This window comes from Carcharhinus amblyrhynchos, unplaced genomic scaffold (assembly GCF_965287045.1).
Source record: "Carcharhinus amblyrhynchos unplaced genomic scaffold, sCarAmb.v2.hapA scaffold_45, whole genome shotgun sequence".
In the NCBI taxonomy this organism is placed as follows: Eukaryota; Metazoa; Chordata; class Chondrichthyes; order Carcharhiniformes; family Carcharhinidae; genus Carcharhinus; species Carcharhinus amblyrhynchos.
The window spans coordinates 2283524-2310918 of NW_027649786.1; the positions used below are offsets into that span (position 1 = coordinate 2283524).

General features: G+C 45.6%; 1 protein-coding gene across 1 annotated transcript; it reads left to right on the forward strand.

Annotated features, from left to right (window-relative positions):
• The first annotated feature begins 1684 nt into the window (after window positions 1–1684).
• On the forward strand, window positions 1685–23619 carry LOC145337225 (zinc-binding protein A33-like). Its single transcript, XM_080182017.1, has 6 exons — window positions 1685–2077; window positions 15484–15579; window positions 17121–17354; window positions 20000–20022; window positions 20116–20231; window positions 23042–23619. Exons 1-6 carry the CDS (start codon window positions 1703–1705, stop codon window positions 23617–23619), a joined length of 1422 nt encoding a protein of 473 aa, XP_080038143.1. The 5' UTR covers window positions 1685–1702.
• The last annotated feature ends 3776 nt before the right edge of the window (window positions 23620–27395 follow it).

The following is a 27395-nucleotide window of genomic DNA, read 5'->3' on the forward strand; positions in this document are numbered from 1 at the left end:
GTCTCTCGGAGCCGCTCACTGATCCTCCAATCACAGCCTCTGTCTCTCCGGGCCGCTCACTGATCCTCCAATCACACCCTCTGTCTCTCGGGGCCGCTCACTGATCCGCCAATCACAGCCTCTGTCTCTCGGGGCCGCTCACTGATCCTCCAATCACAGCCTCTGTCTCTCGGAGCTGCTCACTGATCCTCCAATCACAGCCTCTGTCTCTCCGGGCCGCTCACTGATCCTCCAATCACAGCCTCTGTCTCTCGGAGCCGCTCACTGATCCTCCAATCACAGCCTCTGTCTCTCGGGGCCGCTCACTGATCCGCCAATCACAGCCTCTGTCTCTCGGGGCCGCTCACTGATCCTCCAATCACAGCCTCTGTCTCTCGGGGCCGCTCACTGATCCTCCAATCACAGCCTCTGTCTCTCCGGGCCGCTCACTGATCCTCCAATCACAGCCTCTGTCTCTCGGGGACACTCTCTCCAGCCGCTCGCGCTGTGACCGTTGGTCTTTGAGCGCTCAGCTCGCGGCCGATGTTCAGCCGCCTTCACTCACTCTGCAGCGGGGCCGCGCTCCTCTGCTCGGCAGTTAAACACCGTTTAAAATCACACACATCTGATCAGAAAAGGGGCAGCAGGGAAATGGAAAAGCGGAGGGGGTTTGGTCAGGGAGAGCTTCAGCTTCACCCCTCACTCTGACATTTCACTCACATCATTCAGGGAAATGTCTGAATCCAGCAACAAAACTCCACCGCAGCCCTTTCCCATCGCTCCCCCATTCATTTCTATTCAAACAGCAGATACAAGTTGTCTTCCCTCAGAGAATCCCGACAGTACAGGAGGAGGCCATTGGGCCCATCCAGTCTGCACCCACTCTCCCAAAGAGCATCTTAGCCAGGCTGATGAAGACGTGACATTTATTCCTGGGGGCTGCCTGGGGGAGACTTCAGGTCAAAGTGAGTGGAAACAGTTAGTGAATGATCAGAGACAGTGCCCGAGGTTTGTGTCAGACTCTTACTTCAGCCCTTGGCCCAGGATTTGACTCAAAACAACAACAATTTCCATTTGGACGGCAGCTTCAGCAGAGTGAAATGTGCCAAGGTGCTTCACGAGATGATTATCAAACACAATGTGACACTGAGACACATCAGGGCTGTGGGTCGGGTGCAGGAAGGTGGGATTAGGAAGGGCACCTGGGTGTCCTCAGACTGGCACGGACAAGATGGGCCGAATGGCCTCCTCCTGTGCTGTAACTTTTCAAAGGTTCTGAAGTGACCACGACACAACACCTAGAAAGTGACACAGCCTAATTCAGTTCGCTTTCTCTTTGTTTATAAACCTTTGATCTTCAGTAAAAGAAATTTATTGTCCTAGCAATAATTTCTATTCTTTCCTGCTCTGATCAAAAGTCTGTGAGAACAATTTAAATGAAATCTGCCCAGATTAACTTCTGTCTTTGCTCTTTATTAGAATAATGTAAAAATATGTCGACATTTTTACAGGAGCAAAGATTGAATGAAGCCTGTCGTGGTGGTGATTTCTGGAATAAAATTAGTGAATAAATCTTGTTTATCAGTAATCTGTTTAGATTGCTCATTTTCTCCGCCCCTTTCTGGGTGTGGTTTAAAATGCTGCTGTGGGAAACTGAAAGTATTTCACTGAACATTGGTCACCATTTTACTCAGAGCAGAGACAAGGTGATCAGTCTGTCGAGATGGAAGATGAACTTTCCTGTGCTGTTTGCCACGATCTGTATAAAGATCCTGTTTTAATGGACTGTGATCACAGCTTCTGTCGATCCTGTATAACCCAGTACTGGGAGAAAGCTGTCACTGCCTCCTGCCCCGTCTGTAGAAAGGAAACTTCCTCCAGGGATCTGAGACCCAATCGCACTCTCTCCAACATCGTGGAACTGTTTGTGAAAAGTGACAAAGGTGATAAAATTCAGCCGGAATGCAGCCGTCACCAGGAGAAGCTGAAAGTTTTCTGTAAAACTGACAATCAGCCCATCTGTGTCGTTTGTCAGATTTCAAAAAATCATCAAAACCACGAGATGCTGCCAGTGGAAGAAGCTGCTGAAGAGTTTAAGGTGAGGAGATCCTGTGTAAAATAAAGAAACAGATAACATGACAGGCCACAGGTGAGGTTCAAAAGGACTGAAGAATGGCCAATGTTGTTCCTTTGAGAACAGAAACAGAGACAATCCCTGTAATTACAGGCCAATGTCAGTGGTGGGGAAGCTGTTGGAGAAGATACTGAGAGACAGGATTTATTCACATTTGGAAATGAATGGATTTGATGGCAGCATGGTTTTGTGCAGGGAAGGTCATGTCTCACCAACTTGATTGAGTTTTTTGAGGAGTTGACAAGAATGATTGATGAGGGGAAAGGCTCTGGATATTTTCTATTTTCTATAAAATGTTGTAAGGCATTTAACAGGCTGCTACAAAAGGTAATGCCTCATTGGATCTGGGGTGTGCTGGCTAGATGGATACAGAACTGGCTTGGTCATAGAAGACAGAGAGTAGTGGTGGAAGGGTGCTTTTTGGAATGGACATCAGTAATTAGAGGTGTTCCACAGGGATCAATACTCGGACCTTTGTTGTTTGTAATATATATAAATGATCAGGAGGAAAGTGTAAGTGGTCCGATAGTAAGTTTATGGATGACACAAAAAATGGCTGAGTTGCAGATAGTGATCGGGGTTGTCAAAGGATACAGCAAGATATAGACATATTGCTGACTTTGGCAGAGAAATGGCAGATGGAGTTTAATCCGGACAAATGCAAGATGGTGCATTTTGGAGGATCAAATTCAGATGCAAACTAGGTAGGAAATGATTTGGTTTGATTTATTATTATCACATGTATTAGTATACAGTGAAAAGTATTGTTTCTTGCGCGCTATACAGACAAAGCATACCGTTCATATAGAAGGAAACGAGAGAGTGCAGAACGTAGTGTTACAGTCATGGTGAGGGTGTAGAGAAAGATCAACTTAATGCGAGGTAGGTCCATTCAAAAGTCTGATGGCAACAGGGAAAAAGCTATTCTTGAGTCAGTTGGTATTTGACCTCAAACTTTCGTATCTTCTCCCCGAAGGAAGAAGGTGGAAGAGAGAATGTCCGGGATGCATGGGGTCCTTAATTATGCCGGCTGCTTTTCCGAGGCAGCAGGAAACGTTGACAGTGTCAATGGATAGGAGGCTTGCGTGATGTATTGGGCTACATTCATGACCCTTTTGTAGATTCTTGCAGTCTTGGACAGAGCAGGAACCATAACAAGCTGTGATACAACCAGAAAAAATGTTTTCTGTGCTGCATCAGTAAAGGTTGATGAGAGTCATGGCTGACATGCCAAATTTCCTTAGGCTTCTGAGAATGTCGAGGCATTGGGGGCTTGCTTAACTATAGTGTCGGCATGGGGGGACCAGGACATGTTGTTGGTGATCTGGACACCTAAAAACTTGAGGCTTTTGACCATTTCTATTTTGTCCTCTTTGATGTCGACAGGGGCCTTTTCTCCATTACATTTCCTGAAGTCGATGACTATCTCCTTCGTTTTGTTGACATTGAAGGAGAGATTATTATCGTTGCAAAGTTCACCAGATTCTCTGTCTCATTCCTGCACTCTGTCTCATTACTGTTTGAAATCCGACCCACTATGATGGTGACATATGCAAACTTGAAACTTGAGTTGGTAGGGAATTTGGCCACACGAGGAGGCTGAGAACATAGCCTTGTCGGGCACCGGTATTGAGAATGATTGTGGAGGAGGTGTTGTTACTTATCCGAACTGATTGTGGTCTGTTATAAAACATTCGTTTGGCCACATCTGAAGAACTGCATTCAGTTCTTACTGCTACACTACCGGAAGGACATGGATGTTTTGGAGAGCGTGCAAAGATGATTTACCAGGATGTTTCCTGGTCTGAAGTGTTTTAGGTACGAGGAGAGGTTGGATTGACTTCACTGTAAAGTCGGGGGCTGAGGGTGACTTCATAGAGATCTATTAGGAGTCATAGATAAAATGAATAGTCAGAGGCTTTTTCCGAGGGTGGAAAGGTAAATTACAAGAGGGCACAGGTTTTCAAGTTCAGAAGTGGAAAGTTGAAGGGAGACGTACGGGGAAAGTTTTTCACACAGAGGGTGGAGGGGGCCTGGAACACACTGCCAGTGGAGATGGTGGAATCAGGCACATTAGCAAAGTTCAAGGTACATCTTGATAGACACATGAACAGGAAGCGAACAGAGGGATAGAAACCACAAATGGGCAATAAGTAGTAGGCCTAAATAAGGACTAGGAATCGGTGCAGGCTGGATGGGCTGATGGGCCTGTTCCTGTGCTGTTTTGTTCTTTGGAATCCTGAACAGGGAACATAGATTTGGGTTTTATTCTCTCAATTTTTATCATTTAATTACTCAGTCTTTCGATGAACTGCCAGTTGTATTGCTGCTTCAGAAACCAGGCAGAGATTTTAGGGTGTGTTTAACTTCCAAATCTGAATCTGCCCTCATTCAATAGTAATTTGTTCTTTTGAGACTTTAACAATTTAGGTAATAGGAGACAATAAGAACTAGGAGCAGGAGTAGGCCATCTGGCCCCTCGAGCCTGCTCTGCCATTCAATAAGATCATGGCTAATCTTTTCGTGGACTCAGCTCCACTTACCCGCCTAGTCACCGTAACCCTTAATTCCTTTACTGTTCAAAAATTTAGGAGGCATGGACAGAGTGGATAGTCAGAGGCTTTTTCCTAGAGTGAAAAGGTAAACTACAATAGGGCACAGGTTCAAGGTGAGAGGAGAAAAGTTGAAGGGAGACATACGGGGAAAGTTTTTCATGCAGATGGTGGAGGAAGCCTGGAACGCACTGCTTGTGGAAGTGGTGGAAGCAGGCAACTAGTGATGTAACTCAGAAAACATTTATTAAGCAACAAACATAATATTTAACAAACTAGGCAGTGACTTTCCTGACTCAACATGGTTCTTCCTGATTCAGTCTCATGCAGAATGTAACATGTGGTCCAATCGCTCTCTCTCTCCCTCTTTGTCTGTCTCTATCAATTCTGAGTTCTCCTGCTCTTCTCTCTCTCTCTGTCTGTCTCTATCAATTCTGAGTTCTCCTGCTCTTCTCTCTCTCTCTCTGTCTCTTTCAGTTCTGAGCTCTCCTGCTCTTCTCTCTCTGTCTGTCTGTCTTTGTCCATTCTGAGTTCTCCTGCCCTTCTCTCTCTGTCTGTCTGTCTCTTTCAGTTCTGAGCTCTCCTGCTCTCAGTTGGGTAGCAGTCTCTTTGGTTTCAAATTCAGCACCTGCCTGGTAGTTCAAAGCTTTTCATTCTTTCAAACCACAGCCCATCTGCCTGATTAATCATGTTTTTGAATTCTGATTGGCTTGAGCAGCACACTATCAGTCCCTGATTGGTTTAGATGGTGCAGGATCAGTTTTTGATTGGTTTGTCAACATCTATTGATCATTTCCTGTTGAATTCTGATTGGCCCTCTAATGTGTCAATTGTTTGTGGGATCATTCCTCCCTTTATATCTTTCTCTGTCATTTTATTCAATTTTATGATTTTCCACTGAGATTACAGATGTCTTTAGATTGTTTCGGCAGCCATGTATTTGGTTTTTTGATTTATTATTGTCACGTGTATTAGCATACAGTGAAAAGTATTGTTTCTTGCGCATTGTACAGACAAAGCATACTGTTCATAGAGAAGGAAAGAAGAGAGTGCAAAGTGTAGTGTTACAGTCATGGTTAGGGTGTAGAGAAAGAGAAGGATTTGAAATACAAGCTTGTATTCTGTCAGTAATACTCAATGTTTGGGCTCTTTTTCCCAGGTGTCTAATTGATGTGAAGATATCAATATTGTTTGTTCAGTAGAGCTCTCATTAAGACAGATGTTTATCAGCGTGCTTTGAAAGAACAAATTTGTAATTACCTGTTTTTGTCATATCTGCCAGTGTTTGATATGAAATAATTAAAAATAATGAGAGAACTGAGTGATGCATAGCCTTACAAAAATGACAAACTTCCAGAAATTACAGGAAGTGTATATGTATTTTATATAGAATCAGCGCAGAAAGATTATTAATGTGTTAAAGTTGGTTACAGGACACACATATAAAAACAGCAGAATACATTCTATGTTCATTGAAATAAAAGTCAAGAGAACTACATCGTTATAAAAACTGATTACAGAACTTAACAGAACCAAAGATGATTACTTTTAATACTAAAGTGATCAGATCACTTCAACAGCAAAGACAGAGTAATGAAAAGGTTGCCACATGGTGGGTTACATAACCAGTTAGTGGAGCTTTATTACAGAGGTGTTGCTTGCTTACAACCCCAGATAGAAGCGGGGGAAAATCTTCCAAATGCCTCTGATAATATCACCACGTATTCATGTGACACACTTTACACCAAAACATTGGTTTAAAATACATAACATCCCTTCCCTTTTACTCCAATAGCATGACTACTGACATTAACTTTAACGCTGATTCACTATGAACAATAATTATTTTACCATATAAGAACATAAGAAATAGGAGCAGGAGTAGGCCATCTAGCCCTTCGAGCCTGTCCTGCCATTCAATAAGATCACGGCTGATCTGAAGTGGATCAGTTCCACTTTCCCGCTTTCTCCCCATAATCCTTAATTCCCCTGTCTATCAGAAACCTATCTACCCGAGACTTAAATATATTTAGCGAGGTAGCCTCCACCACTTCAACGGGCAGAGAATTCCAGAGATTCACCACCCTTTGGGTGAAGAAGTTCCTCCTCAAATCTGGCTGTGTCCTCTAGTCCTGCTATGCTTTCGAAGCGGGAAGAATCTTTCTACCTATCCATCCCCTTCATTATCTTATACGTCTCTATCAGATCCCCCCTCATCCTTCTAAACTCCAATGAGTACAGACCCAGTCTATTTAGTCTCTCTTCATAGGCCAACGCCCTCATCTCCGGTATTAGCCTAGTGAACCTCCTCTGCACTCCCTCCAAGGCCAATATATCCTTCCGCAAGTGCGGCAACCAAAACTGCACACAGTACTCCAGCTGTGGCCTCACCAGTACCCTGTACAGTTGCAGCAAGACCTCCCTACTTTTATATTCTATCCCCCTCGCTATAAAGGCCAGCATCCCATTTGCCTTCTTGATCAACTGCTGCACCTGCAGACTGGGTTTTTGCGAATCGTGCACAAGGACCCCCGGGTCCCTCTGCGCCATAGCATGCTGCAGCTTTTTGTCTTTTAAATAGTAATCCCTCCTACTATTATTTCTGCCAAAGTGGATAACCTCACACTTGCTAACATTATACTCCATCTGCCAGGTCCTCGCCCACTCGCTCAGCCTATCCAGATCTCTCTGCAGACTTTCCACACCCTCCACGCAATTTGCTTTTCCACTCACCTTCGTGCCATCAGCAAATTTTGTCACCCTACACTCAGCCCCCTCCTCCAGATCATCTATATAAATGGTAAACAGTTGAGGCCCCAGCACCGATCCCTGTGGCACTCCACTAGTCACCAATCGCCAACCAGAATAGCACCCATTGATACCAACTCTCTGCCTCCTATTAGACAGCCAATCCTCTATCCACGCTAACACCTTACCCCCAACTCCGTGCACCGTGACCTTCTGTAGCAACCTTTTGTGAGGCACCTTATCAAACGCTTTTTGGAAATCTAAAAACACCACATCCACCGGTTCCCCTCTGTCTATCGCACTGGTCACATCCTCATAGAAATCTAATGAATTCGTCAAACACAACTTCCCCTTAACAAATCCATGTTGCGTCTGCTCGATCAAACCATTCTTTTCTAGGTGCCTCGCTATTTCTTCTTTGATGACGGATTCTAGCATTTTTCCAACTACAGACGTTAAACTAACCAGCCTATAATTCCCTGCCTTTTGTCTGCTACCTTTTTTAAACAGCAGTGTGACATTAGCCGTTTTCCAATCTTCTGGCACTTCCCCGGAGTCCAGCAAATTTTGATAAATAATTACTAAGGCATCCACTATCCCCTCTGCCATTTCTTTCAGAACCCTGGGATGCATTCCATCCGGTTCTGGGGACTTGTCCACCTTCAGTCCCATTATTCTATCAAGCATTACCTCTCTAGTGATAGTCATCACATTCAGGCCCTCAACTCCTACCACCCTTACCATCCTTCTATCTTTAACAGCCTGCCTCCTCTGTGAAGACCGAGGCAAAAAACTAATTTAAAGCCTCAGCCATCTCCTCATCGCCCACCGCTAAATCCCCCCTCTCATCCTCCAAGGGTCCAACATTCACTCTAGCCAGCCTCTTCTTCTTTATAGATTTGTAAAAATTTTTACTGTCATTTTTTATATTTAGTGCTAGTTTAGCTTCATACTCTATCTTTCCTTTCTTTATCACCTTCTTAGTCATTCTTTGATTTTTAAATCTTTCCCAATCTTCTAATCGCCCACTATTTTTAGCCACTCTGAACGCATCAGCTTTGAATTTAATACTCTCCTTTATTTCCTTTGATAACCACGGCTTCCTACAGTCCTTCTTTACCATCGGAATATATTTCTGCTGAGAACCGAAAAAGATCTCCTTAAAAATCCTCCCCTGTTCCACAGCCGTCCTACCAACCAATCTGCGCCCCCAATCTACATTTGCCAATTCCGCTCTCATCCTACCATACTCCCCTCTGTTCAAACAGAGGACACAGGTTCGGGATCCTACTTTCTCATCCTCCATCTGCATCAGAAATTCAGTCATACTATGATCACTCATCCCAAGAGGATCCCTCACAAGAAGGTCCCTAATTCTACCTGCCTCATTACACAACACCAGATCTAAGATAGCTCGTTCCCTCGTAGGTTCCGTCACATACCGTTCAAGGAAACTATTCTGACATCATTCCAAGAACTCTTCTTCAAGCCCACCGCGTCCGACTTGGGTCATCCAGTCAATATGCAGATTAAAATCCCCATTATTGCTGTTCCGTTTCTGCATGCATCAATTATTTGCTTGTTTATAGCCTGCCCCACCTCAAAGTTATTATTTGACCCCCAGTTACTATTCCTTATCTCCATCCACAATGATTCCACGTTTTGCTCTTTGGAGCCTATATCTTCCCTTATTACTGCCCTGATATTATCCTTAATTAACAGAGCTACCCGACCCCTTTTTTCCTCCCGTCTAAACACCTTCCTAAACACCTGATACCCCTGGACATTCAGTTCCCAGTCCCTGTCACCCTGCAACCATCTTTCCGTAATGGCCACTAGATCATATCCATTTGTGCTGATTTGCGCCATCAGCTCATTCACTTTGTTCCGAATGCTTTGTGCATTCAGGTAAAGTGTCTTTATACCAGCCTTTATGTGGACCTTATTTGTAGAAACACTACTAACCTCTCTCATACCCCCTACTCCTTTTATTAGTGGGACATCCTCAACATTTACCTGTACACGTACCGTCTCCTTTACATTTTGTAATTTCGCCCCCCCGCCCCCAATTAGTTTAAAGCCCTATCTACAGTCCTAGTTATACGATTTGCCAGGACTCTGGTCCCGGCACGATTCAGACTAAGACCATCCCATCTGAACAGGTCCCATCTTCCCCAATACTGGTGCCAAAGCCCCCTAAATTCAAACCCATTCATAAGAACATAAGAACATAAGAAATAGGAGCAGGAGTAGGCCATCTAGCCCTTCGAGCCTGCCCCGCCATTCAATAAGATCATGGCTGATCTGTTGTGGCTCAGTTCCACTTTCCCGCCCTCTCCCCATAACCCTTAATCCCCTCTCTTATCAAGAACCCATCAACCCGCTTCTTAAAAATATTTAGCGAGGCAGCCTCCACCACTTCAACGGGCAGAGAATTCCAGAGATTCACCACCCTTTGAGTGAAGAAGTTCCTCCTCAACTCCGTTCTAAACCACCCCCCCTTTATCTTGAAGCTGTGCCCCCTAGTCCTACTGTCTTTTTTGAGCGGGAAGAGTCTCTCCACCTCTATCCTATCCATCCCATTCATCATCTTATACGTCTCAATGAGATCTCCCCTCATTCTTCTAAACTCTAACGAGTACAAGCCTAGTTTATTCAGCCTCTCCTCATAGCTCAATCCCCTCAACTCCGGTATCAGCCTAGTAAACCTCCTCTGCACTCCCTCCAGGGCCAAAATATCCTTGCGCAGGTGCGGCGCCCAAAACTGCACACAGTACTCCAGCTGCGGCCTCACCAATGCCCTATACAGCTGCAGCAAGACCTCCCTACTTTTATATTCAATCCCCCTCGCTATGAAGGCCAGCATCCCATTTGCCTTCCTGACCACCTGCTGCACCTGCAAGCTGGGTTTTTGCGACTCATGCACAAGGACCCATTTCCTCCCACACCAATCCCTGTGAGGATGTAAAGAGGTTTTTTTTAGTGTTGCGGGTGTGTGCTTTGGGAGCTTTGTAGTATTGTATGTTGTAGGCATAATCAAATAATTGCAAGTTTTGTAGAACAAAGAATAATGGCTGCTGATCATTTTACTGAATGCAGTTACTGACTGCCATGTGGGAAGAAGCGATGTGCAGCAGAGAGTGATCGGTTAAATACGAGACCTGGTGTTGTGTAACGAGGCAGGTAGAATTAGGGACCTTCTTGTGAGGGATCCTCGTGGGATGAGTGATCATAGTATGACTGAATTTCTGATGCAGATGGAGGATGAGAAAGTAGGGTCCCGAACCTGTGTCCTCTGTTTGAACAGAGGGGAGTATGGCAGGATGAGAGCGTTTTGCAGCAGAGAGTGATTGGTTAAATACGAGGTAAGTATGAATGGAGCATAACTACCTTAGCTGGAAAAATGTGTGTTGGAAATGAGTGATAGGTTGTTCCCTTCATGCACGCTTCAGCGGGAAAGGAGTATAAGTCCTTTGTGTAATCGTAGTAAGTTGTGTCTTTCTACAGTGGAGTGGGTATCACTTACCCACCTCATGTTAGGTGGAGGACCAACCCGACGTTGTAAATCACTTGCAATAAATACTTTAAAAATATAACTGGAGTTGAATTGATTATTGTCGAACCGAGCCTGATGAGTTATCACCTGAGCCACCCATTCATCTCCTTAATCCTATTTACCCTGCGCCAATTTGCACGTGGTTGAGGTAGTAATCCAGAGATAACCACCTTGTTGGTTCTGCTTCTTAATTTGGTTCCCAGCTTTGCATACTCCCTCTGCAGACCCTTAGTTCCTATTTTGCCTATGTCATTGGCGCCCACATGAACCACAACGACTAGATTCTCACCCTTCCACTCCAGGTTCTTCTGCAGCCCAGATGAGACACCCTGGACCTGAGCACCAGGCAGACAACATACCCTTCGGTATTCTTTATCATTGTCACAAAGGACAGTGTCTATGCCCCTAACTACACTATCCCCAATTACCACTAATTCCTCTTTACTTCTTCCGCTTTGACCTCTGTCTGCACCACTGTACCGTGGGCAGTTTGCTCGTCAACATTGCAGCCCTCGTTCTTGTCCACACTGGGAGCAAGAATCTCAAACCTGTCGTGCCGATTCAGGGGCTGAGGCTTTTGGGTCCCCCCCCTCCTTCCTCCCCACACCCCCCTCCTTCCTCTCATCCTTCCTCCCCCACCCCCCTCCTTCCTCTCATCCTTCCTCCCCCCACACCCCTCCTTCCTCTCATCCTTCCTCCCCCCACCCCCTTCCTTCATCCCCACACCCTTCTCCTTCCTCCTCTCACCCTTCCTCCCCACACCCCCCCTCCTTACTCTCACCCTTCCTCCCCACACCCTCACCCTTCCTCTTATCCTTCCTCCCCTCAGCAACCCCGTCCTGTTCCTGACCCTCAGAGTTAGTCAGTTTAGGGGGTTTGAATTTCTCTTGTAACCCATTATCCAGGTTACACTCCCCCTCCCTGATGAGCCTCAGTGTCCGAAGCTCAGAGTTCAGCTTGTCTACTTTGAGCTGGAGCTCTTCGAGCAACCAGCACTTACTGCAGACATGGTCACTGGGAAGGACTTTGGGGTCCACCAGTTCCCACATCATGCAGAAACAGCACATCACATACCAAGTATCATTATATACAGTTTTATATCTTTACAATCAGTTCAAGAGTCTTTTAGATGGATGTCAGTTCCGCTTAGGAAAAACTGTTGTTTGGGAGTCTTTGCTTTCATGCTCTCAATAATCTGTTCACCACTCAGCTCAGGTACATTAGCTGGTAAAATTGTTTCTTTTTCAGCTTCTACAGATGCTGTTGGTCCAACCGGTGTAGAATCTGAATTCAGCTTATTTGTGATCATAGGTTCAGGGATTTCCAAACCTTGAGGGTCATCAGTTTACCGTATAACTGGAGCACTGTGTGCGGTTTTGGTCGCCGCATTTGCGGAAGGATGTATTGGCCTTGGAGGGAGTGCAGAGAAGGTTCACTAGGCTGATACTGGAGATGAGGGGGGTGAGCCGATGAGGAGAGATTGAATAGACTGGGTCTGTACTCATTGGAGTTTAGAAGGCTGAGGGGGGATCTTATGGAGACATATAAGATAATGAAGGGGATAGATAGGGTAGAGATAGAGAGATTCCTCCCACTTAGAAAGGATAGCAGGACTAGAGGGCACAGCCTCAAGATAAGGAGGAGGCAGTTTAGATTGGAGTTGAGGAGGAACTTCTTCACTCAAAGGGTCATGAGTCTCTGGAATTCTCTGCCCATTGAAGTGGTGGAGGCTGCCTCGCTGAATATATTTAAGTCACGGATAGATAGGTTTCTGATAGACAAGGGAATTAAGGGTTATGGGGAGAAAGCAGGAAAGTGGAACTGAGCCACTTTAGATCAGCCATGATCTTGTTGAATGGCGGGGCAGGCTCAAAGGGCTAGATGGCCAACTCCTGCTCCTATTTCTTATAAGAAATAGGTCCCGCCTGCGAGTGTTGTGGCAGATACCCACCTCTCTCTTATTTAATCATTAACTGAGTTACCAACTAATTCTAAATAAGTATTAAACCTAAACTTTTGTACAACAGAGAGTGAAAGATTCACTTTAAATGGAGTTTCACTTCTGATGAACAACAAAATATTTGTTTAGCACCTTTAATGTAATAAACCATCCTGAGGCCCTTCACAGGAATGTTATAAAGTTAAATGAGCTACATCAGGCAAATTGGGAGAGATGGAGCAAAACTTGGAAGCAGGAAGCAAATCACAGAGGTGGGGTTTTTGGGAATGTTTTCAAGGTTGAGAGGTGGAGAGTCGGAAAAGTTTAGGGAAAAAATTCCAGAGCTCAGGACCTCAGCAGTTAGAAGTGTAGTTAGCAATAGGGGAAGAATTAAAATCAGGGATAATGAAGAGGTCAGAATTTGAGAGCAGATTTCTCAGAACATTGTGGGGCTGAAGGAGATTACAGAAATAGAGAGGAGCAAAGACATGGAGAGATTTTAAACAAAGAATGTGGAAGATTTAAGCTCCTGGAGGCTCAGATTGCCCCAGACAGATGACCAAGAACTCATGAGTGACTTTAGGATAGTTTAAGTGTATTAAGAAATTTAGATATGATGTACAATCTAAACAGGCAGAAAAGGCATACGACCTGAAACAAGTTTGTCTGTTTACTGTATCTTTATATCCATGATGGGTTTTTTTTTACCCATTGGGGAATAGTGGAAGATTTTTGAGCTGATTATTAGCCTGTTGAACCACATTGAATGCTGCTTCTGTGGCCAACAAGTGCTAGTGTTGGGACTTGAACCCAGAGCTTCTGGTCCATGGTAGGGGCGGTACCACTACACCATAAGACCTCCTGTCCAGAACAAGTGGGGAGAATTTACTGGTCCAATTGGACAAATGAAAGGGAGAATCAGCAGGACAAATCCAACCCGACCAATTTCCGCCCAATCAATCTAATCTCCATCATCAGTAAAATGAGGGAAGGGGTCATCGACAGTGTTATCAAGCAGCACCTGCTCAGCAATAACCTGCTCAGTGACACCCAGTTTGGGTTTCAGCAGGTTCACTAGCTTAATTCCAAAGGTGAGGTGAGAATGACAGTCCTTGAGATCAAGGCTGCATTCGACCGAATGTGGCATCATGGAGCCCTAGGAAACCTGGAATCAATGAGTGTTAGGGGGCAAACTCTCCATTGGTTGGAGTCATATCTGGCAGATAGGAAGATGGTTGTGGTTGTGGAGGGTCAGTCATCTCAGCATCGGGACATTCCTGCACGAGTCCCCCAGGAATCCCCATTGTCAATATCCTTGGGGTTACCATTGACCAGAAACTCATCTGGACTTCCACATCTATGCTCTGTCCGAGGCCAGAACTCTCCATTCACCTGACGAAGAGGGAGTCCCCTCGAAAGCTTGTGAGTTTACTATCAAATAGATCGGTTGTTCTAAAACCTGGTGTTGTCAGACTTTTTACTGTGTGTTCCACATAAGCACAGTGGCTGCAAGAGCAGGTCAGAGACTGGGAATTCTGTGGTGAGTAACTCACCTCCTGCCTCCTCAAAACCTATCCACCTTCTACAAGGCACAAGTCAGGAGCGTGATGGATTGTTTGGATGGGTGCATTTCCAACAACACTCAAGAAGCTCGACACCATCCAGGACAAAGCAGCAGACTTGATTGGCACCACATCCACACCCTCCACCACCGACGCTCAGTAGCATATCTATAAATTACTTAGGACGTTATAGAGTTATTATATGGTGATTTCTTACAAATAAAATCCAGGAGTTGTTTAACCAGGAGCCAGTGTAGGTCGGCAAGCATCAGGTAGTGGGTGATTGGAACTTGGTGTGAGGAAGGAGAGGGGCAGCAGAGGTTTGGTTGGTCTCAGGAGGGTAGAATGTGGGACAGCAGTCAGGAGGTGAGTTGGAATATTCTGGAGGGAGCAATGGTGTGACTGAACTTTTGTTCAAAATTCAAACTTGACAGGTTTTTCTCTATTGGTCAAGGTATTGCCCTGGGGGAGTGAACCGGGGAATATTTGTTCCTCAAACTTTTGTTTGAATGTAAAAGGTGGGATGTGTGGATATGCTCCTTGTGTCGGTTAAGGACAGGGACTGTGTGTGAATATTTGTGGCTTCCAGTATATGTCAGTGAGCCATATTGTGAGCCTGACTGATAATCCTAAATTGGGCAATGTAATTCTGAACACAATCAGGATTGTTTCGAAATATTGGTGAACTGCAGATTCAATCCAGGAAGTTACCTGTTACATGCTGCATTCTCCATGGCAATGACTCCAGCAATCAGAATTGACTTGCCAACCATTCAGTACTCTCTTCTCATGCAGTTTAAATTGTTCCCTGACTGTTGGTAATTTCTTGTGAGTTGTCCCATGAGTGCAAGGTGAAAAGTTTTGACAGCATGCCTCTTTTTCAGTAAAACTGCTGAACGTGAAACAAAAAGAGCCTCATAATAAAAGTGTTCAGAGTTTTAATTTGAACATTATGGTATTCAATTTGGGGTATTTAATTCTGAAAATGTACAAACTAATCATTCTTTGTTCAGGAGGAACTGGAAACCGAACTGGATCTGATCCAAGAGAAGCAGGGCGAATGTGATGATATAAAGAGTGACTTTGAGGAAACATTAACCCACATTCAGGTAATTCTCATCTTTTGTTCTACATTTTGTACAGAATTATTGATGTCCAGAATTGTTCTGTGCAGAATTCTGATCTCCATATTGTAAAATGGAAAAGGTGCAAAAGATATATGTATATGATGATCCCAGAAGTCAGAGATTATACCTTTCTGGAAAGATCAAACCAGCTGGAAAAAAGAAGCTGTGAGGTGACCCAATTGAATTCTTTGAAATTATGCAAGGGTTTGATGGTGTAGATACAGGGAAAATGTTTTATTTGAAGTTTAAATTCCAAGATAGTCACCAATAAACCAAACTGAGAAGTCAGCAAATTGATCCTCAGTTAGAGATTCCTCTCCTGAATAAATTATCATCTGGTAATCTATTGTCCAATGCAACTAATCTATAATCAATTATTTCACTGCATTCATTTTATTAATATAAAATAAACTCCATCTTCTGAATCATTATCATCTGGTAATCTTGGTCTTGCTGTATTAGAGAATAGTTTTTTCTGCATATAATAACGCATATTCATTTCAATAAAGTTTAAAGTTTTTAAAGTTTACTTATTAGTGTCACAAGTAGGCTTACATTAACACCACAATGAAGTTACTGTGAAAATCCCCTAGTTGTTACACTCCAGCACCTGTTCAGGTACACTGAGGGAGAACTTAGCATGGTCATTGCACCTAGCCAGCACATCTGGTGAAGAAAACATTCGGCATGCTTGGTTTCGTTAGTCAGAAAATTGAATTACAGGAGTTGGACGTCTTGTTGCACTTGTACAAGACATTGTAAGGCCACACTTGGAATACTGCGTACAGTTCTGGTCACTCTATTATAGAAGGGATATTATTAAATTAGAAATAGGGTGGAAAAGATTTACTAGGATGCTACTGGGACTTGATGGTTTGAGTTATAAGGAGAGGTTGGATACACTGGGACTTTTTTCTTGGAGCATACGGGGCTTAGGGGTGATCTTAAAGAGGTTTATAAATAATGAGGGCATAAATAAGGTTGACAGTCAACATCTTTTTCCAAAGGTCTGGGAGGCTAAAAGTAGAGGCCATAGGTTTAAGGTGAGAGGAGAGAGATATATAAGGGTCCGGAGAGATAAGTTTTTCATGCAGAGGGTGGCGAGTGTCTGGAACGAGCTGCCAGAGTTAGTAGTAGAGGTGGGTACAATTTTGTCTTTTACAAAGCATTTAGACAGTTATGTGGGTATGACTGGTATAGAGGGATATGGGCTAAATGTGGGCAATTGAGACTAGCTTAACAGTAAAAACTGGGTGGCATGGACAAGTTATGTTGAAGGGCCTGTTTCCATGCTGTAAAGCTCTAGGACACTATGATTCTATTTTTCGGACTGTGGGAGGAAACCGGATCATCTGGAGAAAACCCATGCAGACATGGAGAAGAAATAAATAATCAGGATTGGGAATTAACAGGATTGGGAATGTTTTTCTCTCTAATATTCTGATATGGACAGAACTGCTTAGGCTGAACAACCTTTTAAACATCCTCATTTGATTTTTCAATCTCACTGATATTTTCTAAAGGACCAAAGTGTAAAGACAGAGAAACAGATTAAAGCTGAATTTGAAAAACTTCACCAGTTTCTCCGTGAGGAAGAGAGGATTGTGTTGGAAGATTTGAAACTGGAGAAAGAGAAAAAGAGTCAGGAGATGAAGGAGAGGATTGAGAAGATAACAGAGGAAATCTCATCGCTTTCAGTCACTGCTCAGGATATTGAACAAGAGCTGAGTGAACAGGACAACATCAAGTTTTTAACGGTAACTTTCTTTATTTTTCTCTACTTCACCGTCTTGAAGAATGAGAAGGTTATGTCGTCAAAATCTAGAATATAAAACTCACAGCCCAAAATTACCCCAATCACCTGTGACATTTGGATTTCTCTGTCTCACACCCAAGATCACTAATGGCTGTCTTTAACATGGAAATGACTAAATCTGGAGCTTGTTTCTTGTAATATTACAGAGGGATAGTTTCATCAAATTAAACAATGCAGAAAATCAGCTTCATATAGAATGAGAAACCCTCAGAATGGTCAGACCATCTCCCCTGAGTTGGCCTGTGTGATGCAAGTGTCCACTCCCTTCGCCCGCCGTAGGAATTGGCACGGGCGAGGGAGCGGACAGTGGGAAGGTCCATTGACTTTGGGCGTGACTTTATGGTTTCGGGATGAGTGAAGCTGCAAAATCCCATCCACGGCAGTTTTTCATGTTTTGGGGAATGTTTTTAAGTTCAGCTTTTTTTCTAAAGGTGATTAGTCTGACTGGAGGGAATACAGTTCAGGTCCTGGGAGAGCAGAATAATTAGTCTTCAACCTGACAAGTGATTAGGTTAAGTAGAGTTAAGTTTGTTTACTTAAGTTCTCCTGGGATTTCAGATTAGAATGACTGACAGGGTTCGGTGATATTGTGGTTTATGTGTAGACCTGGATCTGTAGCAAGTAGAAAAGACTTTTGCAGAAAGGAGTTGAAGTTTGGCAGTTCAGGTTGAAGTTAGGAGAGCTTTGCAGGCTTCTGAAAGCTCTCTTTGAAAACTCCAAGGCTGTCCACACTCATTCTAGCAAATATATTTGTAATTGCTAACTGTATTTAAACTGGTTTTTAAGACTGTAAGAATAATGTTGCTTATTTGGAACTGAAATCGTGATATGTTGGAAAGTAGAGTTGTTTCTTTTTATGTTTGAAGACTGTTCAACTATTAAGAGTTGGTTAAGCTGTTCCATTTTATGAGAGTCACACTTCTACCGTGTTGTGAATAAAATTTGTTTTGACAAAGGATACCTAATTTGTTAGTGGAATGACTCCTAGAGTGAAGTATCCTTTCCTCACAGTTATGCAAAAATGGAAAATTTGTTGGGGTCTGGTCTGGCTTCATAATATAGGGTTCTGGTCCAGGACTCTAACGGTCTGTGACACGTGATCCAGGATCCACTCAAGCAGTACTTTTGTATCTGCAAAAATATAACGCCGGCATCTCTACATCATGACGATGAAACCCAAGACAGGTAGTGAGAAGCCTGTCTTGTCAGCTTGGATCGGGAATGTCTCACTTGCTGAGACTCTGAATTGGACTTTGATTGGGTTGGACACAAACAAAAAATATATCTTTTCATTAAAGAGAGTGCAATTCATTTCAAACAATAGACATTGGTCATGTTGCACTCTGCAGTGTTTCAATACATTTCTACAGAGTTAGAATTAAGCACACAGTCTGAGGGGTTTGATTGTTACGAGCCCCTTTTGTCATTGGCTGAATGGTCTTACACAATGGCCTTTCTCCATTGTGCCACTGCGGTGGCTGTCCCTGTGAACAGCTCGTAGAGCACAGAGTCCCGTGTCATGGAGGTACTTGGGATGAACCTCAACAAATACCACTACATCTCTCTCCAGACTGTCATGCAAAGGCACATTCCTTGTGACTGTCTCTTTGCCCACAAATAACTTCAACAGTCTGCTCAGGGAACCATCCGACAGGATCCATCATTTCCATTTCCCTCAGGGCCTCGAGGACATTCAATGTAGACTGCTGCTTGATGGACTTATGGATTAAAAAAAGTGCTTTTTCTGGACACATTTTTTTATGAGGGACAGGTGATACAGCATAATTCAACTACTTGGAGCATTCTGTGGAAATGTGACCAGATCCATCCTTTGCAACATCGGGGATAGGTAGAACCTCAGTACTTGGCGGTACTTTGTATTTGTGTCCTGAGGAACTATATACAGCTTGATTCAGCCATGTATAAAGATGACCATCAGGATGAAGGTACATATTTTCCTCCCTTATCCAGAGATTTGTGAATGGTATCTATTCAGACGCAATCCATCTTGGATCTCCAGATGAATCTGAAGAAGGCTCAGGTGACTGTTATGGGGGAGGATCGGGGTATGGGCCTGACTTGCACCACATACAGCAACCCTAACAGTGTCTCACACCTGGTGACCTGGTTTTTGCCTGCAATGGAGAGGGATCATTGATCCCACATGCACAATTTCTACTTTACCTTAGCAATGCGGTCTTTCCAAATATTGGCGCCCACCCCAGCTGCTCTGAACCATATACCCAGCATTTTTGGGTAATCAGACCTGATGGTGAAAGGGACAGAGGACTGGTTGGAATGGTTCCCAACGAAAATATTAAAGTGAATCTCGTTAAACAATAAATTAAATCCAACAATTGGACTTTGATCAGGATTTTACAATTGGATTGTAACTCTGTGAGTTGTGTTGTGCAGTGAGATTGAGAAATTTGTAATATTGTGGAGTAACTCACAGTCCAGTGAGGACAGGAAGAGGCAGTCCCATAACTTTCTATATTTTAAATGTACTTTTCTGTGGAATTCAGTCTCTTTTTGTGATAAAATGTTCTCCAAACACAAACAGTAATAATTGTTCTTGTTCCACAGAAATTTCCGGATATACAGAAAAGGTAAAATTTACACCCTTGATGTGATTTTTATTTCTAACATATTTCTCCCCCAGCCTGGAATGATCCAACACTGACCTTTATCTCCTGTTTCAGAGTGAAGCGAACTCTCCCAGAACCACAGAAGGTTTACCCTTTAATAAATGTGGGGAAGTACATTTGCTCACTGCAGTACAGAGTGTGGAAAAAGATGCTGATGGTGATTAATACAGGTGGGTGTGAGCTTCCTGACACCAGCTATTAAACAGCTGTCTATTATTAGTAGAAGGGACTGGTCGCTTTAAAATAAATATATCATTGTATTTGTAACGGATTAGATTTTACTTCAGTCAGTTTTCTGTTAAAATACAGAATTGTTTGATCATGGGGGCGATTTTCCAACCTCACCGCGCCTGGCGCGCATTGTGCCACTCCCAGAAAATCGTGTGTGGGATTAAAAATCAGTTTCACACTCAGTGCCAAACTTGCAATCATCCCGTTCACTTTCTAATGGAGCAAACCGGATTGCACTCAAAAATTCTAAGTGCTGAATGAGCAGAAAGGAGCTGTCTTTAAAATAAATATATAATTGTATTTGTAACAGATTAGATTTTACTTCAGTCAGTTTTCTGTTAAAATAAGAATTGTCAGGTCAGAGAGTCACAGGACCAGCTCCATCTGCTGAACACTCAACAGTATTGGGAAGGGATATTGTCCATTCAACCTCCTTTTGTGGATCATTAATCCAGCATTCTGTTTTTCTTTTTTCCTTCTTCCAGAAAACTAGAGCCATCAACATAAATATCTCATCCCTCAGGGTGGATTCCTGCCCTGCATCCTCCCCCAGTTTCCCAAACACCCTGTACGGTACAAGTATGGGCTTCTCCCGGATAGTTGAGATGAGCTGTGAGTTTAGGGTCATCCATTCTGTTTACCTTAATGTTTTTCCCATTTAGCAATAAAGTCCAGCTGGTTATTCTGACACTAGATCCTGTTCCTTCTTTGATTCTTCTGTCTAATTTGTGTTGGATTGTGGTGGGTCAGTAATGTAAGAGACTGGGTGTGGGTGAAAACAGTAAAATGTTTCACTGTCCAACAGCTCACTAACAGATGTCCCTCACAGGTGGAAAATCCCTTTTCCAGGTCTGCTGGGACTCTGCTCACATCCGTTCCGGTCACAAGTGACTGTTTGTTTCCTGCAGAAGGACTTCACTGAAAATGATGTCAGTGGCTGCAGCTTCCAGATAAAAGTCCTTGTCGGGGTCCACAGCTCCCAGAGCTGGGCCAGTCTGCAAGTCCATTTTCAGTTTAATGAAAGCCTTTTCACATTTGTCATCTCAGTCCCAATACTCCCTGTTCCACTAGAGAGGCTACTGCCTTTTCCAGCTCTTTCTCCACGATCTTGAGGAAAGTCTGTTGGTTTCGCGGCTGGGACACGGGGCGGGATGATTTCCCCCCCAAAAACTAAGCTCCCAACAGGTGGGAATACGGGAGATTTTCCCATCTGTGTTTTGGGCGAGTTTAGTTGAATGAATTTCCGGCACTGAGTGTATCACAGAGTCAAGGGATTTCCGCTGGTGGGGCGAGTGCACATGCACTGATTTCTCAGTCTGCCGGGAGATTGGTTGACAAGCGCATCCCCCCCTCACCTCCCCCGGTTGCCTGATGGTCAGATGAATCTACTCCCGTGTTGGACACTCCTGTCTCTACTACCTTTCTCTCCCTCCACTATAATATCTACACATTGTCTATCACACTCATCATACCCGAGTGGACAAGGATACTCAGGCTGGGTACAGTCCCTTCCTGCTGAATTTCCCGGGACACCCTCTCCCTGGGCCACATGGACCTGACCCTGGGGAGTGTTTTCGTGCTGACACCATTTCATTCATCTGTGGGATTTCTGGAAACTCGGGGTGTTTGTCTCGGGTGTCTCTTGACTCCGAGTCCCCTGACTCTGGCCCTTCATTGGTTTCCTCCACTCTCGGACAAACTGTCCACTTCCCCCACAATTGAAACAGGTCGGGATGATCTGCTTTTCCCCGGGTTTAAAGCGCTTCCCCTCTCGCTGCCCCCTCGGTGGGGCCCCGTCATCAGTGACTGGAGTTTCCCTCCGCTGTACAAGGGGAGCCACAGGTTTTGGTGGATCAGGGGCTTCTAACAGGGGCTGCCAGACTGTCCGGTTTCTAACTCACTATCCCTCAAACTGAGGAACACTCACTTCTCCAACCAGCCCCGGGGACACGGCACAGACTAAACCACCATTGACTTGACTCTCTCGCTCTTTAATCCGTCTCTTGTATTCAGCACGGTCCAAGTGTGGCTGCTTGTTTCTGTAACAACCTGATGTTGCCTTCACTCTGTCTCTCTCTGTCTCTCTCTCTGTCTCTCTCTCTCTGTCTGTCTCTTTCTCTCTCTCTGTCTCTCTCTGTGTTTCATGTCCCTGTTCTCCCAGTCCAGCTTTCTCTCTCTTGCAGCCATTGGACAGGATGGCAGGTCCCTCCGGGTCGCATCAGGACACAGGAGGGGAGGCACCTTCAGGGGTCGCATTCGTGTCACCAGCAGACGAGCCCCCCTCTCTCTGCCTGTCGCTCTGTCTCTCTCTCTGTTTCTCTTCCATCGTTTTTCCAGATCCCTCATTCAGTTCCCCTGGGGCCTGGCCCCGCCCCCAACCTGACCCCGCCCTCAAGCTGGTCCCGCTCCCAGACTCCGTCCGGCTCCATCCCTCCCCAGCATTGACCCGCCCCATTCGCGCCCTGCCCCACCCCTCGCGCTGGCTCCGCCCCCAGCCTGACCCCGCCCCCAGCCTGTCTCCATTTCTCTCTCTGTAACGGGGTTTCCTCAGCCTCACTGCAGGGTGTGGTGTCCGGGTAAAACCTTCCCCCCGGGCAGTGTCTTCCCCTTTCCCCTGTGCGCTGTTTAAACTCTTCCCCGGGGGATGAATTTCTAATTCTGGATCATTGCTGATTTTCCCAATCACTAACCGGCTGTGAAAGTTACAGTGAGTCTGACTAACATTTTATCCGTGTCCATCTGTTCCCAGCTCCAGTCACCTTCGACCCTAATACAGCCAGTCCTTACCTTCTCCTGTCTGAGGACCTGAGCACCATGAGATACACCGGGGAACGGCAGCAACTCCCCGACAATCCGGAGAGATTTGATCCCTGGCCCTGTGTCCTGGGATCAGAGGGATTCACATCAGGAAAACATTCCTGGGAGGTGGAGGTGGGAAACAAGACTGACTGGGATGTGGGTGTGGCCAAGGAATCCATCAGTAGGAAGGAGGGCATCACCATCAGTCCAGATAACGGATACTGGGCAATGGCACTGGAAGAAGGGAATGAATACTGGGCTTATGAAGAAACGCTGAAACGTTTAGATCTGAGTGTGAAGCCGAGAAAGATTCGAGTCTGTCTGGATTATGAGGGAGGGAAGGTGTCCTTTTATAACTCGGATAACAAGTCCCATATCTACACTTTCACTGGTACATTCACTGAGAAACTCTATCCTTATTTCTATTCAGGTCTCACTGATGGGGGTAAAAACACAGAACCCCTGAAAATCTGTCCCCGGACAGTAACAATCCAGGAGGATGAGGGTTTTATCCCTTCATCCAAATAAAGACAGTTTCTTGTAGGTGGGGGTGGGGTTTGTCCCTCTGTGGAAGAGGGGTTGGGGTCCTTCGCAGGTCCTGCCCCCCTCCCATTATCACACACTGTCAGCGGGGGCCGTCCATTCCTCGGGAGGGTGAGACGGATTCCTCTGGTCCGGCCTGTACCTCCCGGGGATATGTGAGGACCCCTGCCTGAGGGAGGGCCGGAGGATCCACTCGATATAATCCAGTCACTCGTCACCAAGTCGGACACACTGGAGGCTGGGACGGGCGAGGTCGATGAGGCTGAGCCCACCCGGACACGGGCTGATATCCCCCAGGACCTGCTCGACCTGATCGAGGAATCGATTAAAAAGACCCCACACACTGGGTCACTGGGTGGGGGAGGGGAAGGCCCCACACACTGGGTCACTGGGTGGGGGAGGGGAAGGCCCCACACACTGGGTCACTGGGTGGGGGAGGGGAAGGCCCCACACACTGGGTCACTGGGTGGGGGAGGGGAAGGCCCCACACACTGGGTCACTGGGTGGGGGAGGGGAAGGCCCCACACACTGGGTCACTGGGTGGGGGAGGGGAAGACCCCACACACTGGGTCACTGGGTGGGGGAGGGGAAGGCCCCACACACTGGGTCACTGGGTGGGGGAGGGGAAGGCCCCACACACTGGCTCACTGGGTGGGGGAGGGGAAGGCCCCACACACTGGGTCGGGAGGGGAAAGCTCTTGACACTGGGTCACTGGTTGGGCACGAAAAGGCCCCACACACTGAGTCACTGGGAGGGACGGAGGGCCATAAAACATTAGACCGGCGTCGTGGGTAGAGAGGTTGACTGGTGGTGTTGAGGTGGCAGTGCGGGCTCGTTGGGCCGAAGGGCCTGTTTCCCAGGCTGATTTTGTTCTTTGTTCTTTTGTGATGGGGGGGAAGGCCCCCATTCTCCATCTCTGATTTTAAAGCCAGGAGTCACTGGTTCTTGGGATGGAGCTTTTCCCTGAGTCACTGTGTGACCCAGTGCCTGAGGTGGAGCGGGATCCTGAACCACCGTCACCCTCTGACGCAGAATATCCAAAGCAGCCCGGGGAGAGGCCCACTGCCCTTGATCCTGGGGGTGGGATGGTGACAGAGGCAGAACCAGCTGGGGTGGGTTGGTCCCTGACAGTGAGATGACGGAGGAAGACTGGGACTCAGTGGAGGGCATACGGGAGGATTTAGAGTCCATCGTCAGTGGGGGAATTCCCCTCATCTCCCTCAGGGAAGGAATTCCTAGCTGACAGCTCGTAGCAAAGTCCAGCTGACCCTTGACGGATGATCGGAGGTGACGTTCACAGAAGGTTCACATCTTCTGTCAGGAGACTGTGAGGGGTTCAATGAGAGGGCAGAAGACCAGGATCGAGGGGTGGGAGCAGGAGGTGCTCGACCTGGAATTCACTCTGAGTTGAGGACTGAGGGGGAATAGTACCCATACTAGTAATTATAGAAGTGAATAGCAGCCATATTAATAACTGTGTCCAGTGAAAGGGTTAAACCACAAAAAAGTCTGCACACAGTTTAACAGCAGAGACATGCATATCAGGATAGTAAGCTGCTATTGCCAGGCAAAGGCCGAGTGTTTGAGTTACAGGCCTTTCATATAAACAGAAGGGGAGGAAGATGCCTTTGTCTGGGAGAGGCCATTGAAGCAGATATTTGGAATGGGAGGATTGATTTGTGTTCTCACATTCAGACACAGCCGGAGTGTCCAAAGATAGTTGGAACAATAACCTACAATCGAAACTTAACTCTGATTGGATATTACAATCAAGCAAGCGGAATGTGATTGTGATTTGTTTCAATATCTATCTTATGAATGATGTAACCTTAATCAATAACTGTGAGTGGATAGAGATAATGCCTGTACATTGATTGGTCTATGTTAATTACTTGTAATCAAATTTGAAACTGTAACTGCTTGTGTACTTCTAAATTCTGAACTCTGACTCGCCTTAGAACAAAGAACAAAATCAGCCTGGGAAACAGGCCCTTCGGCCCAATGAGCCCGCGCCGCCATCTCAACACCACCAGTCCACCTCTCTACCCATGACCCTTATCTAATGTTTTATGGCCATCCAGATTGAGGGAAAACTGATTTAGGGACAATTTATTCCTGCCAACCAGCCTAACAGCACATCTTTGGGGTGTGGGAGGAAACCGGAGCACCCGCAGAAAACCCAGGCAAGCACGGGGAGAATGCGCAAACTCCCACAGACGCCGGCCCAAATCCATGTGTCTGCACAGCAATCAGCGATAGTCACTGAGCTGTCGTCTTGCCTTAATGATCTAAAAAGTTTGCGATCGCTATAGTCTTTAATAAATCATTTTGAACTACTCTGTAACTTTGGCTATTTGAGGGGAATGGTGATTATAAGTACGTTAACGAGCAAAGCATCCTAGAAGCCCCACAACAAGGATCCGGCCCTGTGGAAGGTGTACAGAGAGAAGAAGGGCACTCTGAGGGAGCAGCAGATTATCGAGTTCTGCGATGTGTTTCTGAGATCACAGATTTGGTTCCTTCAGGACCTGGACCTTGTCTCCCCATCTTCTACTGTTAGTTTTGTAACCGGCCGTATCCGCCAGATACCCGCTAGCGTGGCAGCCACCAGACCACTCCCGGTTTCGTTGACACCGTTAGGTCTCCACCGGTCGAGTTCGGAGCACCAGGGGCAAATTCCCCAGCCGGTAGCCCTCCCGATATATTCCCCTTTTCTCCCGATTGTAGACTTAGACGACCACGGGCTGTCTCGTTCGATCACAGTTTATTATACAATCTTGCAAGATCGGGTGAGCTGGTGCGCACCAGCTCACCCGATCTTGCAAGATTGTATAATAAACTGTGATCGAACGAGACAGCCCGTGGTCGTCTAAGTCTACAATCGGGAGAAAAAGGGGAATATATCGGGAGGGCTACCGGCTGGGGAATTTGCCCCTGGCGCTCCGAACTCGACTGTGGAAACCTAACGGTGTCAACGAAACCAAGAGTTGTCTGGTGGCTGCCACGCTAGCGGGTATCTGGCGGATACGGCCGGTGAGAAAACTAACAATTTGGGGGCTCGTCCGGGATCGCTTATATACCCGGCCCTCTCGTTTGGACTAGGGAATTGATCTCAGTAATAACCAGACGCGTCACCGTGTATATTTACACAGACTTACTGAGTTCAGAACCCGACCACGAGCGAGACAAAGAAAAACTTCTAATTGGGCTTAAATTAAAGATAAAGTAAGAACCACTGGCTGCTCTCGGGGTCTGATTCACTGCCTCGGGTTTTTCAGCTCAAATTGCGTTTAGGTTTAACGGACGAAGGGACGTACAGGAATAAAGGTCAGACAACTCCGTGCACGGGGCAAGGTAAGAGAATTACTCTCCAAGAACAAAATTACGGTTAGAAGTTGAGAGTGGTCTCTTCCTTGTTTGACCACATAATAGGACAGTTCTGTTTGAGGGTTTGGAAGCAACCCAAGAGGACGAGGTGACCTATTATGGGAGGAAAACCGTCTAAGACGAGGGACGGAAGGAGAAGTAAGGCAAAGGGGTCAAACGGCATACCGCCGGATAGTCCGTTGGGAATGAAATTAAGTAATTGGGAAGATTCTGAGAAAACCCGGGGCCTCAATCGGAAAGTAATGATTAAGTATTGTTGTTTTATTTGGACTAAGGAACCAATCCGACCACCGACCGTGTTCTGGCCAAAATACGGTTCGGACGAAGATTGGGTATGTCAACTGTTAAACTTGTGTGTAAATGGAAGGTCAAA